This window comes from Polyodon spathula, chromosome 2, assembly GCF_017654505.1.
Source record: "Polyodon spathula isolate WHYD16114869_AA chromosome 2, ASM1765450v1, whole genome shotgun sequence".
NCBI lineage: Eukaryota > Metazoa > Chordata > Actinopteri > Acipenseriformes > Polyodontidae > Polyodon > Polyodon spathula.
The window spans coordinates 72,381,453-72,398,952 of NC_054535.1; the positions used below are offsets into that span (position 1 = coordinate 72,381,453).

Consider the following 17,500-nt stretch of genomic DNA (forward strand, 5'->3'; position numbering starts at 1 on the left):
GTGTTGGATACCTGCACTTCTTGAGTGGTTGAATGCACAATATGTCCTGGACAAAGTACATTATTCCTTTGACAGAGAAATGGATATTCTTCATGTAATAGTGTGCCTGTGATTCCTACCTTTACAGACACCTTGCTGAGGGTAGAACCCCTCCCCGCAGCTGGGTATGCACTGGCCTTGGTGCAGCACCAGAGAGCTGGGGCAGAGACTGCACTGAGTGGCTGAGGGACCTGCACAAGCAGCACAGGAGCTGTGGCAGGCTGCAGGGGAAGCAGAAAAAACGAAATCAGACACATGCTCTGAAAAAAAGACGTGCACTGCAATCTACTGCACATACAGACAGTATTAAGATGGCATTGTATTTGGAATAAATATCCATATTAATGTATTTATAATTAAATTCAATTACAGAGATTTTAATACTTGAAAAATGTGCGCTAAAAAATTCCTTACCAAGTTTCATAACAACTAGATGAGTGGTTCTCAGTATAAATGTAAAAATATGCTGAATGTTTGTACAGACAAATGGACAGGCACCCATATCCCCATATGTATATGATAAGTGTAATCCCTCTCATTCAGTTATAGTGGGATCCTGTAATACATGGCACAGCTTGGACACACACATGTTAAAACTGGGTCCATAGCGACAGCAGAGTCTGTTGCTAGACAAAATGACTGATTTATAAAATAAAGTCCTGGACCTTAAAAAAAAGGACAGACCAAAGCACTTGCCATTTTATCCATTCCAAAGACGTTTCTCTACTTGCACACCTGATATGCCTGTAGTTATCACTTCATTCTGAGAAGCGTGAGTAAGTGTGACCATTGCCCTGCAGTTATCACTTCATTCTGAGCGTTAGTAAGTACGACCTTCTCCACGATATCACTGCCTGTTGTGTAATGTGTCACACTCAGTGCTATGATAAAATGTGTTTATTTTATTGCAGTGCTTACAGTTACAATATTACTGTACGGAGACAAAGTGACCTGTTGCTGTACTATTTGTGCTGAAGTACAACTATATTTGAAACTGCATGATGCTTTCTGCACGTACCACTCCATCATGATGCCAGACAGTCGACTGCAGTTTTCCTTTGAGCACCACTTACCTGTGCACCTGTCAGCAGAGTCTCTGTAGAAGCCATCAGGGCAATGGGAGACACACTTCCCATGATGCAGCACTCTTCCAGAAGGGCAGCTCAGACACTTTGGGTTGTCTGGGTTACACGTCTGGCAAGACTGGTCACATGCTTGCGTAATAAACACAAATAATGTATGTTTATATTGAAAAGCAACATTTTACATTAATATGTATGCATGTAGCTGTATAGCAATTCGCTGTTGTTATTGTAGTCCCTCGAAAGAGATGTATTGAATTCCCAGTTTTGTTGTCAAACTGTACATTATGAGAAAATGATTTGTGAATTAATAACTGGTTCTGGTACTCTGGGAGACATTCCAGAATTAGTTATCATAACTGCTCATAAATAAACTAACCTTGAATTAAACTAGAACAAATATGCAATATTAAATGGGAGCTGCAGAATAGTTTTTGCTACTGAGTAATTAAGTAATTAAATATGGTTTTAACAAAACAAGAGTAAAGCCTTTTGAAGTGCTATTCAGAAATACACAATATCATATTACAATATGGAATAATATAGTATGCCAAAAAAAAATAATAATCCCAAATTACAGTGTATATATAACATTCTTAATCTGACATTTATTTACCATAGCAGTTTCCACTGTTGACGTAAAACCCCTGACCGCAGCTCGCCACGCAGGTCCCAGCCTTCAGCATGTGTGATGGATCTTCACAGGAGAGGCAGTCTCTTTCAGCAGGACCTGTGCATGAAGAACATGACTCATGGCAAGCTGCAGAAAAGAAAAGGGGACAAACATTTTAAAGTTCAAACTGTGGGAATTATTTTTAAAGCTTTGTTTTTTTTTAGTTGAGTATAGATTTTGAGTTTATTTGAGTGTGTAGATAAGATTATTAGGAAACAGAAGGACTTTTTAAAAAACTTTGTAACCCCTGGGTAGATTACAAGACTTGATGTGCCTTAGTCTGGCTATCTACTGCAAAAGAGGCTTAAAGGTTAGCTCTGTCTACTGTCTTAAGCTATTTGCTTACTAAGCAGCCTAATGAAAACCCAACATAAGGCCCAATACAGTGGCCTAATGAAAATCCAATACAAGCCGCAATACAGAACTACTTATGATAAATTAATCATTATAAACTTCAGAAGTTTCATTTACCAACCAGGAAGCTCCATTCCTACCACCACCACACAACATAAAACAAAGAAACAGAAGGAAAGTAAAACAATAATAAGGTACATGCATCTCTAAATGAACTCCGAATGCACTGTTTACACATTTCTAATATCTCCTCATTGGCCATTGCCTTGGGACCTCTGTAGGAAGCGGTCAACTACCAGACAGCAATCAACTCTGACCAGGGTTCTTTTAATATGTATTGAATTCTACAGGTACAGAATTCTATTTCTTAGATAATGGCAGTACATGCCTGGTATTTTTCCCAGGGATAACATTACTTATATATATATATATATATATATATATATATATATATATATATATATATATATATATATATATATATATATATCTATGATTCAGACACATTAATCATGAAACGCCACACACTGTGGGCAGAGAGCCAGCACATTTTATTAAACTTCCAGGTTATATCGCAATTTCCTCTTCAAATATTTTGTCATTTGGACCACTGGACTGACAGCCAGATGGACTTCTCCATACTTAAACTTGGTAATAGCTGATATACTATCATGTCTCTTCCAGTGCATATATGATTGTTCTATAAACAGCCATAGTAAATGCCAAGCAGAACCAAAATCCCCAAATAGGCTGGCCAGTGCAAGAACACATGGTTGGTTCTAGCAAAAGCTATCTATTTAAAATTTCTAGCAAAGTGGATTTTAAGCCCCATTAGCATAATTATAAAGATGTTTTTTTTTTTTTTTTTTTTTTTTTTTTTTTTACAACATAGACTTAGACTTAATGTGACTGTATTAGTTCCTAATAATTATAATGTAGTACTGATGTTGTATCGCTGGTCTGTGAGCTCTTTATTTGCTCTAGACTTGTGTGACGAGAAGTGAGCTGGTATGGTCCCTTGCATTATTTGACATTCTCTGACTGTGCAGTGTAACCCAGTACAGCTCGGACTGAACACACTGTAACTGCTGCAAACGTATGATTCAATGTGTAATCAAGCTGTCCTGTTCATTCACTATGATATGTGATCAAAATTAAGTACAGGTTTCTCAAATCGAACCCAAATCAAATTTAAATACAAAATTCTGCCTTGTGCTCAGCCTGCATAAATACTGCTAAAGTAAAAAAGTGTGCATCTGTAAGAACTATCTCTTCCCAATATTTTTTTCCAGACAGTTAGCACATAGCATCAAAGTATTTGTGTTATTTTACCAGAGCAACATAAATGAAAAATAAAACAGCATGACTCATCATGATAAACTTCAAAGACACGCTTTGATAGAGATCGCCCAGACATAACAGTTGCAGCTGCCTGGGTCAGTACATGAATGAGATGCCTCCCTTTTATGGCTTATCATATCAGCTCCAACTAGCAGGTATGTGAACAATAAAATATGTTCTCAAATAACCCCTACACATACAGAGAGAACTCTGAAACAAGATGCTGTGTAAGACATTATCTATCCAGTTTAAATGTCTCATACTCTTTATTTCTGTGCAAACTTCAATGCATAAAAGTAGCATTGAAAGAGGAGTAAAATCAGACGCTACTTTAATGCAATGCAGATTTTCTAATGATTGTTCTGCAAATCTATCAATAACAGGCAAGCTAATGTGAAACAGCTAGCTTCACAAATCTGTATCCCATATGGTTAATTTTCTGTAAAATAGCAATTGTGTACAGTTAATAACAATTATGTACATACTACTGTATATGTGCACTCGCTTTTAGGAGACCATCAGAACCACAGCTTAGTTCAGTCTGAAATAAATCCATTTTATAGAAATGCAGTACCCAAGAAGCAAAATACACAATTATTATTATCTTATTTTAACACCCATGACCCCTTTAATAATTCTAATATGTCAAAACACACACAACACTTAAATCTTTAAAATGTCCTAGTCTATTGATAAGGGAGCCAAAAAAACAGACACATGAAAAACTGGGTCAGCTCAAGAGTGCTCATTGCTATTGTTTATATTACTGAACATTTAAAGTCATGAATGATTTGAGGTAATCCACATTCTCTCTCATTCTTGCCTAAATTGGGTCCATTTTAATGAAACCCTCTGAAAAGCCAGCCGATGGAAATTATTTGCAGTCCCTCTGAATCAGGAAAGATTGAATATGGGCCTTGTCACACACATTTGTACAAACACAGGGCTGCACCACAGGTTTCAAAGAAATGATTTGCAGTCACTCTGAACCAGGAAGGATTGATGATGGGTCTTGTCACACACATTTGTACAAACACAAGCCTGCACCACAGGTTTCTAAGTTTCAAGACTTCAATTCTAGATATAAAAAGGGCTATTTCCATAAAACTGTTGACTCCTTAATGACTCCTTAATTACAGATCTGTCTCAATCTCAGTCTTCAATAAATGTATCCATCTATCAGTTAGAAAAATAAACTTCATTATTTTAAATAGTTGCAAAAAACTAAATAGTTTGTTTGTAATAAATGTAATTACCTGCACAGTGCCGTTGATTCTGGTAGAATCCATCTCCACAGGCTGTCACGCACTTTCCATATTTCATTAGCCGACCCTTCCCGCACAAAGTGCATTCAAATTCATTCTTACAAGCAGCACAAGTCTCCTGACAGGCTACAGAAGAACAAGAAAAGTTTTAAGTACCAAACGCTAATATTTCATATAAAGTAGGTTTACGTTGCTTAGAACATTATGTGAGGTGGGGAAGCATAGCACAAATGCCAGGCCTCTGTGCACCGCACAACCAATAGAACCATTTCAGAAAACCAGCCTGAAGTATTCTTCTAAGAAACAATTTTTGCTGTAAACAAGAAACACTACAAATGTAGAGTATGTTAATTTCTTACTGATTTAGTTCCCAGAACTGGAGACCCTGATATAATACAGTCAGTAAGATCCAAAGCTAACAACCTTATCTTTCAGATACTATTTCAACTTTGGAATGCATTCAGCCCTTGTCAGTGATTTGAAGTCAAAATGTGGCAGCCTTTAAAGTGTGCTAATTGCAAGAGATTGCAATCACCAAGGTCCTGTGTGTTGTGAAGGGTGTGTGTGAGTGTGTCAGCTCTGTCATAAACAGTTCAGAAAGAATGACTGAGTAACTATGCCGGGAGCTTATTTTCCACGGCGTGGTTACTCATTACTTTGTGGTTGGCATACCTTTACACACTCTGCCATTCTCGTGGAATCCAGGTTCACAAGCTTGCACACAGCGGCCATTCTGCAGAAGCAATAGACTGTCACGGCAGCTTTCACAGTGATCAGGGGAATGGGAGCAGGTTAAGCAGTCTGAGTGGCACTGGACTGTGACAAAAAAAACAAGAACGGAATTTTAACACTGCAGCCAAGACTTAGCCAGAAGTCGCTTTTTTTTTTTTCTAAATAAAATAAATTAAAAGTAATTGATTCAAAACTTTCACTATAACTGTTCCTGCATTGTTTATTTCTTGTTTTGAAACATTCGCCTTGAAAATGAGCACTGGTACTGCAGCCTTTTCCCTAACAGTGCCTTGTCATCTCTGTAACATAGCAACGTACCACAGTAGGGATAACTGAATCAGATACTGTAGGCCTTAAAGAGGGTTCCTTATTGTAAGGTTAGCAAGGGCATAATATTCTGTAACCGTGTTTTCAGGATCTGTAATGCTGTTCCAGGGGGTGTACATTTAAATGTATCCTGTTCAATTGGTTTGGATGAGTTCCTTTATATTCATGTCTTTTAGAATGTATGGCAAAGCCCTCAATAGGGAGGGAGTGAGACTGAAGGAAACTTCATTAACAATATTTCATACAGATGGGTTGCCAAATTGCGCTTGTAGCAGCGTAGAGAAAATAGATTATTATCCTTATCAGAGCTGTGAGGATACAAACAAAGCAGGAAATGAATGCAGCCGAGCATGAACTATAAAATCTGTGGATTCAAATTTGCATTCTAATTTCTGCTGCTGTCAAGAGAGTAACATTTCAGGGATAAAGTTATTATGAACCCAAACTCATTGGAAGCCAAGAATATATTTTGTACACCACAAACTGGTAAATAAAGTGTATTAATATGGGCTAGAAAGGACAGCTTTGGAGAGCATGAAAAATCTCTATAACAGGTCAATTGTGTATAACTTGGCTAATATGATTTGGGAATAATACCCTTTATGGCACTTATATTATGTAGCCTTTACTGACTCATTGGACTTGTCTGTTTGGATTTAGCAAAAGCAGGCAACCATTTCATTATTGATCTCCCAAAATGTTTTCTCAGAATTCATGTGAACACAGCACAGGATTAATGCAAAGAAGAGAGCAATAACACTTTATTACCCATAATAACCTCTCAAAGCCATTCTTATTAATTAAACTGGGTCAGCTAAAAAAGTGTTTAAAATTAACAAATAAAATGCTCTCAAGTGTATAAAGAACAATATATAAGACAGCAGGAATTACCAGCTAGATAATTATAAATTGTACTGGATAATACACTGTAAATCTGCTTGAAATCTGCCTAATGTTACAGCAGAGTTTTAAGATTTAAAGCTTAGAAGGCCATTTTTTTAAATTCATGCTGGACGGAGATGTTTTATAAGTTTAATTTCATTCACTAAATGTACAATATAGCAGAGTGATTTAACCTCATCCTAACAAAAAAATAAATACATAGAATAATGAAATCACACAAGTGTACTGATTGTATACAGGACTGTTTAAATACATCTTAAAGAAGTCCAAGGTTTGTTACCTGGTCTGCACTGTGGGCAGCACTCGCCCTCCACTGCCACAGCTAAGGTGCCCACAGGGCATGACGGACAGGAGCGTTGGAAACACAGCGCCTGTGAATCCCTGCACTCACACTCTCGACACACGCCCTCTCGCCACTTCTCTAAATTCTGAGAACAGGGAGAAAAGGGCAGTCAGTTTTGTTTAACTGTGTGAAAAAGATAAAGCTAGAGTGGTAGAAAATTTAAATCTATACTTACAGCAAGATGCTTTTCACCTCTGAGGTCAGACTGTGGTCCCTAGGTCAAAACAAAGTGTATTACATAATGATTTACAGCGACAGGGTTATAGGGAAAGCAAATGTTAACATTTTAGAATTATAATAATGAGGAATTGAAAAAATCTATATTATTCATTGTTTAAAAAAAAAAAAAAAAAAGCCTATCTGCATTCATTCATGCACAGTATCTACTTCTCTCCAGCTGCAACAATGTCGAGTGATGAAAACCCTGCCATGCGGTAGGATCTGCTTTTCAGATTTAGTATTTGTGAGCATGTCTACTGTTTATGGATATATGTAGAACAACGCCACACACAGTATTACACACGTGTCACCGCTTGTTTTAACCCTCATGATTCACCTCTTTGGACTGTTCCTTGTAAACACAGAAACTGCTCATGGACAGGCATTCTGGACAGCACTTTCCTGGTAAATACATCAACTCTTCACCCTGTGGAAAATTCACATTCTATTTTTACATGAACTTCTACAAACGAGGTATAAATAGCTACCCACTGTTCAGAAAGCACAGCAGTTTCTCAAAACGGAGTGCTGCTTTGATTTACTCATGCTATAGTAAAGTTAGTTTTAGGCACACAAAAACTTAGTTTTCAATCTGCATAGAATTTATCACAGATTTATCACAGTTCCTATGACAGAGAAGGCCAAAGGAAAACCATTATGTGCATTAATTTATTTATTTTTATAAAAATAAACAACATCACAGCACAATGTATGTAACATTAACACTGTTCATTTAAACTGATATAATTATCCTTTCTGCTCTCCTGGTTGTGGGCAATGTTTCATCTTGGTTTTTTTTTTGTTGGCTGAATGTTGCTTAATAATAGCTTTTGCAACGGGTGAGTAAAACAATTTCAGACAAAACCTGGAAATACAACTCCTGTTGCGTGCATAATGAAAGAGCTACACGCAAATGTAGCTTTAGGGAAGAGATATACATGTCTTCACAGGGGTTGTTTTCTGAGATATCAGACATGTTTGCTGTAGGTTTCTATTTCTCTTTTGTTCTGTTACTTGAGATATTCAATGAGAGTGCAATGGGATCTACAGTCAGGATGGAAAGAATGAGAAAACGATACTGCTGACAGTTCCAATCAACACAATTAAAAAAAGTCACGCTACTCAAAATTCCCAAGAGGGCGTTGGAATGCTTTGTTAATATAGAACTGCTAGGGTTCAGTTATGACCACTGTATGCTCATCAAGCTGCCTAATTCCAATTTGGATTTCAATATTAAGCTCTGTTCTATAGTAAAAATAGAAACTATAAGATTTTTAGCCTAAAAAGTGCAGAAATACAGACTATTAAATGTACACATCTATTCTAACACAGTACTAAACCACTTTCACTATATACACAACTGCTCTTACCCATACGCACTCCACTTTGGCGCACTCTGCTTTCTGGCACATGACTTGGCCACGTTCACACATGCAGAACTCACAGCCAGTGCCATTCCACATCTCGCCATGGTATCGGATGGTGCCCTCGTACAGGCAGTTTCCTTTGGACGATACACACTCTTCACAGCACTGGCCAGCTCTCTTCACTTTGTTCTGGCCCTATAACATAGAGAGGAACAGGGGAACCAATCAATACTACTACATGAAGGAAGACAGAAGACAGAAGACAGTCTACGACATTATCAAATAGGTGTTTTGATTTCTACCACAGATTAAATAGCCCAACATACACAATCACTGTTGCAAGTAGTATAACAGATAGCTAAATCCACGCGTGTAAACAGCTAAGCATGTGAACCTACCCTCTCACAGGTGCTTGCTGGGCAGGTCTGGGTATGGCAACGGGCCTCTCCCCCATCGCAGATACAGGTGGTACAAGCATTCTTCTTCCACTGTTCCCCATGCTGCAGGAGAACACAAGAAATGTAGTGAACGAGCATCATTTGCTCCTTAGGGCAGAATAAAATCGTTTAAAATGTTTCTAGTGTTTTAGATATTCACCCGGTAAACTATTTTATGCTGACAGGCCATCTGTACACAACTGCCAACACCACTCAATGCAATACCAATTATCAGAGTGTTTATCCCAAATCATTTTTGACAGATTTTGAAATAACACGTTTCTGGAAACATGTGTCATGGACTATGTTGGGTTTCATTTCCATCCCAGTTTATGTTCTTAAATTATGATTTCTGACAGCAATACATACATATATGTCCTCTTATTACACTGAACTGCATCACACATTCGACAGGCCCAGACAAAGGTATCAAAGGATTGAAATCCCACACTAGTGTGAATGCTATAGAAGATCCAATGGTTATCTCTCTGATTCTCTTTGTTCAGGGGATTGAGAGATTGCTGGTGTGAAAAAGCCTAGCTTTATCAGGTATCAGGCCGCATGCCAAGAAAGTTAGCGAGCCAAGGGATCCATCTTTAATTTTCACTTCTAACAACTCTTTATTCCAGTTTTCATCCACCTTCAAAGCCTGCTGGGATTTCTTATCAGAGCAGGCTGAGTGCCAGCAGTGGGAGAAAAGCAGCTGCGCTCCTGACTAAAAATGGTTGTTGTCCAGTTCACTCAAGGTTACCTTGTACTCTTTCTTAGATACCAGGCAGGAGTTTGTCACACACTGTGGGCAACACTTTCCAGGATAGATAATCAAATGCTCATCCTATAAGGAGACACATAAGAACAAACTGGAAGAGTTAAAGTAGCAAAATAAACTGTAAATGATATTCAGTGGCAATGCAAATGTTTTGTACAAAGGAACACACTGGGAAAATGTACCGTACTCTGGGTAAAAAAGGGATTCCAAACTTCTGTTCTGTGATTGATTTTTTTTTTTTTTAGCATGTGAACACACCAAGTGCTTGTTTCACAGGTTGGCAGTTGATCTAACCATATCAGTACCAGCGTGCTTAATGTTTCTGGAATACTGTGCAATATTTGCTCCAAATCCCTTGCATTGCCACTGCTAGTAAGACCGTGGCCGGCTCATTTTTCTGCTGGGGTTTCTTCTGTGTATTATATAATGATTTACCCATTTTCATTTTCAAACATTTTACGGGCCCCTCTAATGTTTCTGCATTTCCAAGGGATAACGTGCAAATTTTCATATTGTGTGAACGTATGTGTAAATATTTTCTTTCACACCTGTTTGATATCACTATTTATTGCAGCAAAAATGGTCCTTGAAGGCCATTACCAAAATTAAGTTACCGCAAAAAAATCCTGTTTTACAATATGCTTTAATTGACATGTTTTATAACTACTACAGTATTATAATAATCAGAAACAGCAAAGAAAAACAGCACACATAAAACGACACCAGGCAGAATATTAAATATTATGAGCATGGAACTGTACAGTATAAAAAGTACATTTAATATCAGTATACAAAGCCACTAATGAAATAGGGTACAGACCTTCTTGCAAACTATAGGGTGGCACTCGGCAGCATAACATTCAGAAGCTCCATTGTTACAGATACACTTTGAACATGGTGTGGGTTTCCACTCCTCCCCATCCTGATACTCCTGTCCTTCGAATAAGCATGTCTCTGTGGGGAAGTACAGGGCCATTAACAGCATCAGTACTCTAAGGCATCCACTGATCTACAAATAAACTATTCTTATGAAAATTAGAACCTTAACTGTGCTCCCACAGACAGAAACTGGCCGCGAGTTGTCTTTTCATTCATTGCACATGAGTGAAGCAGCCTGGTCTGAATACAGATGACATTGTGTAAAACAATAATTTACCTCTAATAGCCAACCTGAGCTTTCACATGCAATTAAAGTAAGAGCTGTTGCTTAGAAACACTTTTTAGGACATTTCCCCCAAGATAAATCACTTTCTAGTCTCTATCTCCCACATCTACTCACAACTAATACATTTGTAAGAGGTTTCAAGATTCAAGACTGTGCAAAGATACAGACTACTAAGAAGCTATGCTGGTCATTTTTAACAATGTTATTGTCCCCTGTTGTTGAAGTAAATGGGTAAAAAATCATTCTTTTATTTTGATAGCACCCCTCTTTCAAACAATAAGACAAGAAGAAAGATAAAAAGTACCTCCAACTGCAACTTGGTAAAGGACGCTATTCACAAATTAGAAAAAATAACACAAGTTCCTTATAGAAAAACAAGATAGGTTGTTCTAACATGTAAAGCTGCCTACTTGCCACTTCTACTACCTTCCAGCACACACACAAGTGCAAAACACAGATTGTTGTCTTGGGTTACCTCAGGATTTGTATAGTGATGAAGGCATTAGCTGAAGGCCGAAGGCACTGTCTACTTAACTTTATTTATTATTTTTACCTCAGAATTTAAAATGGAGTTGTTAGGTTCTGGATGAATAATGTGATTCCTTGCAGTGAGCTATACAAGGGACACGGTAATGTATATTGCTTGTGGTTAAGTTATGTGTTTGAGATTGTATGTGTGTTTATGGTGTTGCTTTAATTATGCAACAGATGAAGTTGAAAGTGTGGATGTTCCCAGAAAATCAAAACCTGCTCTTATGCTGGTCTTCTTCATTTTAAATTACCAGCTGTGTAAATTATTACCATATATCAGCAATAAGCATACACCACCACAAGAGTTACAGTAACAGGGATTGACCCAGATGGTTTCTCAGGACTGTTCATCTTCTACTCCCTGACAGGGCTTAATAGAGCTGGTCTAAAAAAGGAGACTGTTAAACAAAAAGGTCATGGCACTATGAAGAAAGTTAATAAAATAAAATTTAAAAAAAACTATAGAATTAACAATTAGAAAGCAACAAGAACGCATTCATTTCAAATATTTCCATTTCTTTTGCTATGAAAAAATAAAAATAACAAACCAACCAGTGATTTATGGCATGTTTGAAAACACTGTTTAAAGTTAATAATGCAATCCAGTCACTTTGTTTAAGTTGTTACCTTGGCTCCTCCTGATGTTTATAGAGTTATAATTAGACTTACCTCCAGTCCTCACACATACAGGACAGCACTTTCCAAATGGCGTATACTGAACTTCTTCTCTCCCACAAGAAAGGGGAGGGCAGTGTCTGGGACCACACTCAACTTTCCCATTAGTGCAGGAGCACACAGTGCACTGAGAGCTCATCCATTCACTCTCATGCTGTGACAAGGGAAACAACAACAACATTTAGAACCATTAACCTCTTTAAGCCTTCAAGAGTCTGCCCCTTGCGATGAAAAGTCAGCAAGGAATATAACAACACTAAGCAGGGAGAGTTTTAAAAAGTGTGAGTTGTTTAAGTTTTCTATTACCTTGTTTCATTTTCCACGTATTATCAACATATTTCATTATAAACATCATCAAAAAATTATTACCTGCAGCCCGATTTACAGCGTTTACTCCTACAGTACATTTTCATATTCAGTATTAGGGGAACTATGTTAATATATGAGATTTATCGTCCAAAATTTTGAGTTTTATACTTTTGTATTGTAAAAATGGGGAATAATATACAAGTAGAACACTACAATGTGTTGCAGAAGCATTTGCGTCACATTTAAAAATTTCAACTAGGTTTTGATGTATGTTTTGTTTCATATATGGGTAAGTTCTCTTTAAAGTTTACATTGACTCCCTAAAATGAATGTGGTGCGTAACAGCAATTGTGTTCTTCCAATATGAGCTGAATGAGTCCTCAGGAATGCCAACAGGAATATTAAACAGCCTGTACGGCTCAGTGGCACATAACAGCACAAACGTGCTTTGCATGAGTAAAAAAAAAACAGGCAACCATTATAAGTGTAAGCTTTGGTAACTTTTTGTGGTCTATTAATTCTACTGAAAACATAATGATCAAACAGTACAGCGCTTACCCCATAGATCTGTCCCTCATGCTGACAAAAGCCTTGGGTTCGAGGGGCACACTCAGGACAGCATTTATTTGGTGGTATTCTGAACAGTTCTCCCTAGGATAAAAAAAAAAATGGTATCATTTTAGGAACCAAAATATTGATTAGAGAAATCTATTAGACCCTACAGTAATTTACATTTTTACAAAGAGAATAAAACATAATAGTTTAAACATATGCACGCTATAGAAAGATGCTGTGGGGTGTTTTAACCACATACAAATATTTAATATGTAAATATTAAATCCAATTTTCTATTATCTTCTGAAAGAAATTACCTTTTGGAAGTCGCACTGGGGATTGTGGCAGTGAGTTGTCTTGCAGATCACAATATCACTAAAACAGCTGCAGTCTTGGCAAGAATCAGGATTCCATACTGTATTATTCTACAAATAAATGAATTGTGGATTATTATCATTACAGAAACCATTACAAACCAACTACCAAATATACTCCTTGTAAGTGACATACAGCTCAACAAACTTAACCATGGTGTATACGATATTTACAAACACATTGTTCTCACCAAGAGGCTAACGGCCATTCTATGGGTGATTAATGAGTCGTGTGGTAAAACTCATCTGTGATTTTAGATTTCATCACACTTACTTATTGGTACAAACTACTGATCACACCAAGCAAACTGCACTGTGAGTAGATCAAGAAATACTATCACACTGATAAATCCAATTTAGCATCAGGACATATCATGTGTCTCACCCAGAGTGTCCCAGACTTTATCGGGTCTAAAAGCTGAACAAGTGACGACAGTCATAAATCTAAATCAGACTCAGCAACTGAAGTGCCAAATAGCACAAATATCTTTATGAACCGTCACGAAACTGTAATGCTATGGATAGCTTGGGAGACACCCTCTGAATCCACAGATTATCTTTAGCTAACCAGCATTACATGTCAACTGCCAATGGTTTGCCAAATGCTATGCAACGCAAGTTAGATTTATTTGGTACTACAGGATCAAAATGATATGTGGCAGCTGCTATCAACAGCAAAAATAGTATCAAACTGCAGACATGTTACCCTGGTGATGGGGTCTTTCCAGCACTGTCTGAGTTCATTTTCTAAGTAATTTACATGTACTGTGTAAAATATCAATTGTTCTTGTTCTGGCTCCTTAGTATGGCTTTACAAAAGCCAACTATCTAAATGTAAATGTCTCAGTAGATTGTCTTCATTTGAAAGGTCTCTTAAAGAGTAAGTAACGATGTTCAGAAAACCCCCCATGCGTTACTACAACTGTTTAAATAACGTACCTGCAATTTTTCTTTTCATTGTTAACATTCTGACACCTTTTTACACTTATAACTTTAAAGTCTGCATCAAAGTTCTTTTCAAAATGTCCGCTCTAGTGCACGGATAGTGTAAGGATTATTGCCCACATTGTCAAACAGATAACACAGCAATAACGATCCATGATGTGACACAGAACAGAAAAGCCAGAGCACTTGTTGTTATGTTTTTATTTATTTCTTCCTGCAGTGATTTAAAGGACAGATCTCAAACCCCAGCGCACCTGAGTGGACATTTTGAAAAGAGCTGTGTGGGCGCTGCCAGGGCATATAAAATCTGTCACAGAAAGTAAGCAGCTCCCATACAGGTCCTCTGTCACATGGGATTAGTAATATGGTAGCATGCAAATAAGCTGAAATTTCAAGATCAGAAAGTTTCAAAGCCAGATTCCAAGTCTTCTGAACTGGCAATGTGCAGAGCAACAAAAGTGACAGGAAGTCACAGTTTACCATCAGTACTTAATATATCACTCCCATGAAACGTACACTACCCAGGAGTACATGTTTGGCATAATAACCATGGCACCCTCTGTAATTCTCATTGTGTCTTTTCAGATGATATACTAATGAGGACTGATATAGAGCAGCATGTTTCACATTCTTTTTGAAAGTGAGGAACAGAACTAGTATGAGAATTCCTCCCTTGTGCCTTCACTTTTATAGTCAGATTTATACAAGCCTAGTATCTGTGTGCAGCACAATTAGAAACTGCAGTGCCGCAGAAATAATTCATGTCCAATTGTATTTCCTGTCAGATCCACTTCACATCAGAATGCAGAATGTATTATTACATGCACTACCCAACTGTACAGTATTATGTGTCGTTTGACACATGTTTTACTGACTCTCTATCTTGGTTACTTGAGATCATAAAGGGAAAAAAGTTTCCTCCAGTCTGACATTTTGCTTTAGCTTTTAGTTGGTTTTTAGGTGGGGTTTTTTTTTGCGTTCTCACTGCAAACAAATAAAATAAAATAATAATTGTAGGCTTGAGCATCAAGCATCTGGCAAATATTTAAATAATTATAGAGAAAATAATTCCTATGTTGTAATAAATCATTTTCTCTGGCATCTTGCTGGCAGGAATCTGTAGGTGAACGATACAGTCATCCTCAAGTTACAATATGTATCTATACAGGATGCATGCTGACACACAATACAAACTAAATCAGCTTGAGTAAGTACATATGCTTGATCCGCATGATTTAAGAGTGCAGTTATATTTAAAACTCTGCCTGCTGTTTTAAAGTGTCCTGGCTGTGAGAGATGTATGGCCCAGTGCATCTGTCTGGTTCCACCATGTCGAGAAGGATGTAATATTTTGAAGGTACCTGTAACCTGACAACCTGTCTGCATAACTCCAACTATGCCATTTCAATTCATGTATGGCTCTCATGGCAGAAAATCTGACAGGAAAGTTCTAACTGACTTTGGGCAGCTAGTGTAATCTGTTGCTGAGTGGCACTGGAACAATTTTTAAAGTATGGGTGCTGAAAGCCATTGAACAAAACTGTAACCCCTGTATACGATAGAAGCCATGCAAAGCCAGGGGGTGCTGCCGCACCCCTAGTTCCAGTGCCCTTGCTGTTGCTAATACCCATTCAAAAACAATATTATTTATTGAAAGATCTTTTATATGGAAGGAATTTAATGGTTCACCTAATCCATTTGACAGAACCACACTATTGCAACAAGCACAAGGAAACCAGGATGACAAAAATAATAATTTTAAACCCTGCCAATAGCTATATGTGACTTAATGGCCTACATGTACAGGGTATTAAATAACTTGATATGAGGGTCTGCTTTATTCAACCCTTTGCAATGTCCTGCAGGTTCTAAAAATTAACTCTGTCTCCGCTAACATCACTGTACTAGAGTAGCTGTTTTACAGTACAGTTAAAGGAGTGAAATTAGCCAAGCTATGTCTCATTCCTACCAATGTGCTTAGCAGACCCATACCATTTCATGTTGTTGCTCTTACCAAAGGAACTCCCATTATCAAATTTCTACACTGCACATTTTTCTTTAACAGTGTGTGGATATATGAATATGAAGGTTAATCTGCCAGAGATAACCAGCTACTGTACAACCCCTACAGATCTTTGACAAAAAAAACCAAAAAAAACACAGCAGCACAAATCAGCTGCTGAGGAGGATACTATAGAGTTGAGCGAAAGGATTATTTAATCCTGTCATTCAAAATGGTACCGTATGCAGTACAGGTTTCATCTATATAAAATGTGTGACTTAAAAAGGCAGCTCATTCCACTTACAGCAGATCAGCTCAATCAGAACGCAGAAGTATTTCAACGGCTGTTTTAAAAACACATGCTTGATAACTCTAAAATGATATACGCAGTATGCCTTTAGACTTAACATATCTAAGGGTCCATAAATAGGGATAAATGACAGATGATTAACATACTGCAGCTGTGATGAGTGACAGTCTCTTTGTGTACAGTAACCAACAGCTTTTGTTTTCTTCTTTATTGCAGTTCATGTATTATTATATTTTAACTCTATTTCCTTTATTAAGCAGTGTTGAATACAGTATTGTAAAATTCATTGTCCACCTAGACTCTCACATGAGACACGGAAATAAGCTGCTCTTACACCACCATATGAAAAAGTCCCTGTTACAAAATATTAGTTTAATTGAATTAATCAAGAGCAAATCTATTTGTAGGTTTTGGAAATTGCAATGTTGAGAGAGTTTGTTTATTTTATCGTTCTCTGCTGGGCACAACCTATTAAAAAGCTCAGTGAGAAAGCAGCTTTACTGGTTGAGGAGTAGTGGTTCTGGAGAGATAACAGAGTTTTTTTTTATAAATACAATGTATAGGTGCTTATCGCTGGGATGGGAATACGGTAACCAGCAGTTCGGAAAACATCATTACTTCCAACAACACTGTTTTCATATTCAGTGATAAGTCATGAACTACCTCTCATTCATTCTTTATGAATGCATTACCTATAATAGCTCATCCCAAACTTAACCAATGACTGTACATTCATTATACAGAGCGTTTTACCATACAGCGCTATTCCAAAGCCTATTCTTT

General features: G+C 37.4%; 1 protein-coding gene across 2 annotated transcripts in view; it reads right to left on the bottom strand.

Annotated features, from left to right (window-relative positions):
- LOC121300073 (extracellular matrix organizing protein FRAS1-like) overlaps window positions 1–17,500 on the bottom strand; it is a 108,192-nt gene that overhangs the window by 52,771 nt on the left and 37,921 nt on the right. For both annotated transcript variants that reach the window (XM_041228468.1, XM_041228459.1), the window contains exons 3-17: window positions 13,404–13,511; window positions 13,090–13,182; window positions 12,217–12,376; window positions 10,672–10,805; window positions 9,834–9,917; window positions 9,044–9,145; window positions 8,649–8,840; window positions 7,616–7,705; window positions 7,235–7,273; window positions 6,997–7,144; window positions 5,427–5,570; window positions 4,746–4,880; window positions 1,738–1,881; window positions 1,113–1,253; window positions 120–260 (exon numbers count right to left, since the gene is read on the bottom strand). In XM_041228468.1, the coding sequence (XP_041084402.1) occupies window positions 120–260; window positions 1,113–1,253; window positions 1,738–1,881; window positions 4,746–4,880; window positions 5,427–5,570; window positions 6,997–7,144; window positions 7,235–7,273; window positions 7,616–7,705; window positions 8,649–8,840; window positions 9,044–9,145; window positions 9,834–9,917; window positions 10,672–10,805; window positions 12,217–12,376; window positions 13,090–13,182; window positions 13,404–13,511 (1,855 nt within the window). The remainder of the gene's footprint in view (window positions 1–119; window positions 261–1,112; window positions 1,254–1,737; window positions 1,882–4,745; window positions 4,881–5,426; window positions 5,571–6,996; window positions 7,145–7,234; window positions 7,274–7,615; window positions 7,706–8,648; window positions 8,841–9,043; window positions 9,146–9,833; window positions 9,918–10,671; window positions 10,806–12,216; window positions 12,377–13,089; window positions 13,183–13,403; window positions 13,512–17,500) is intronic.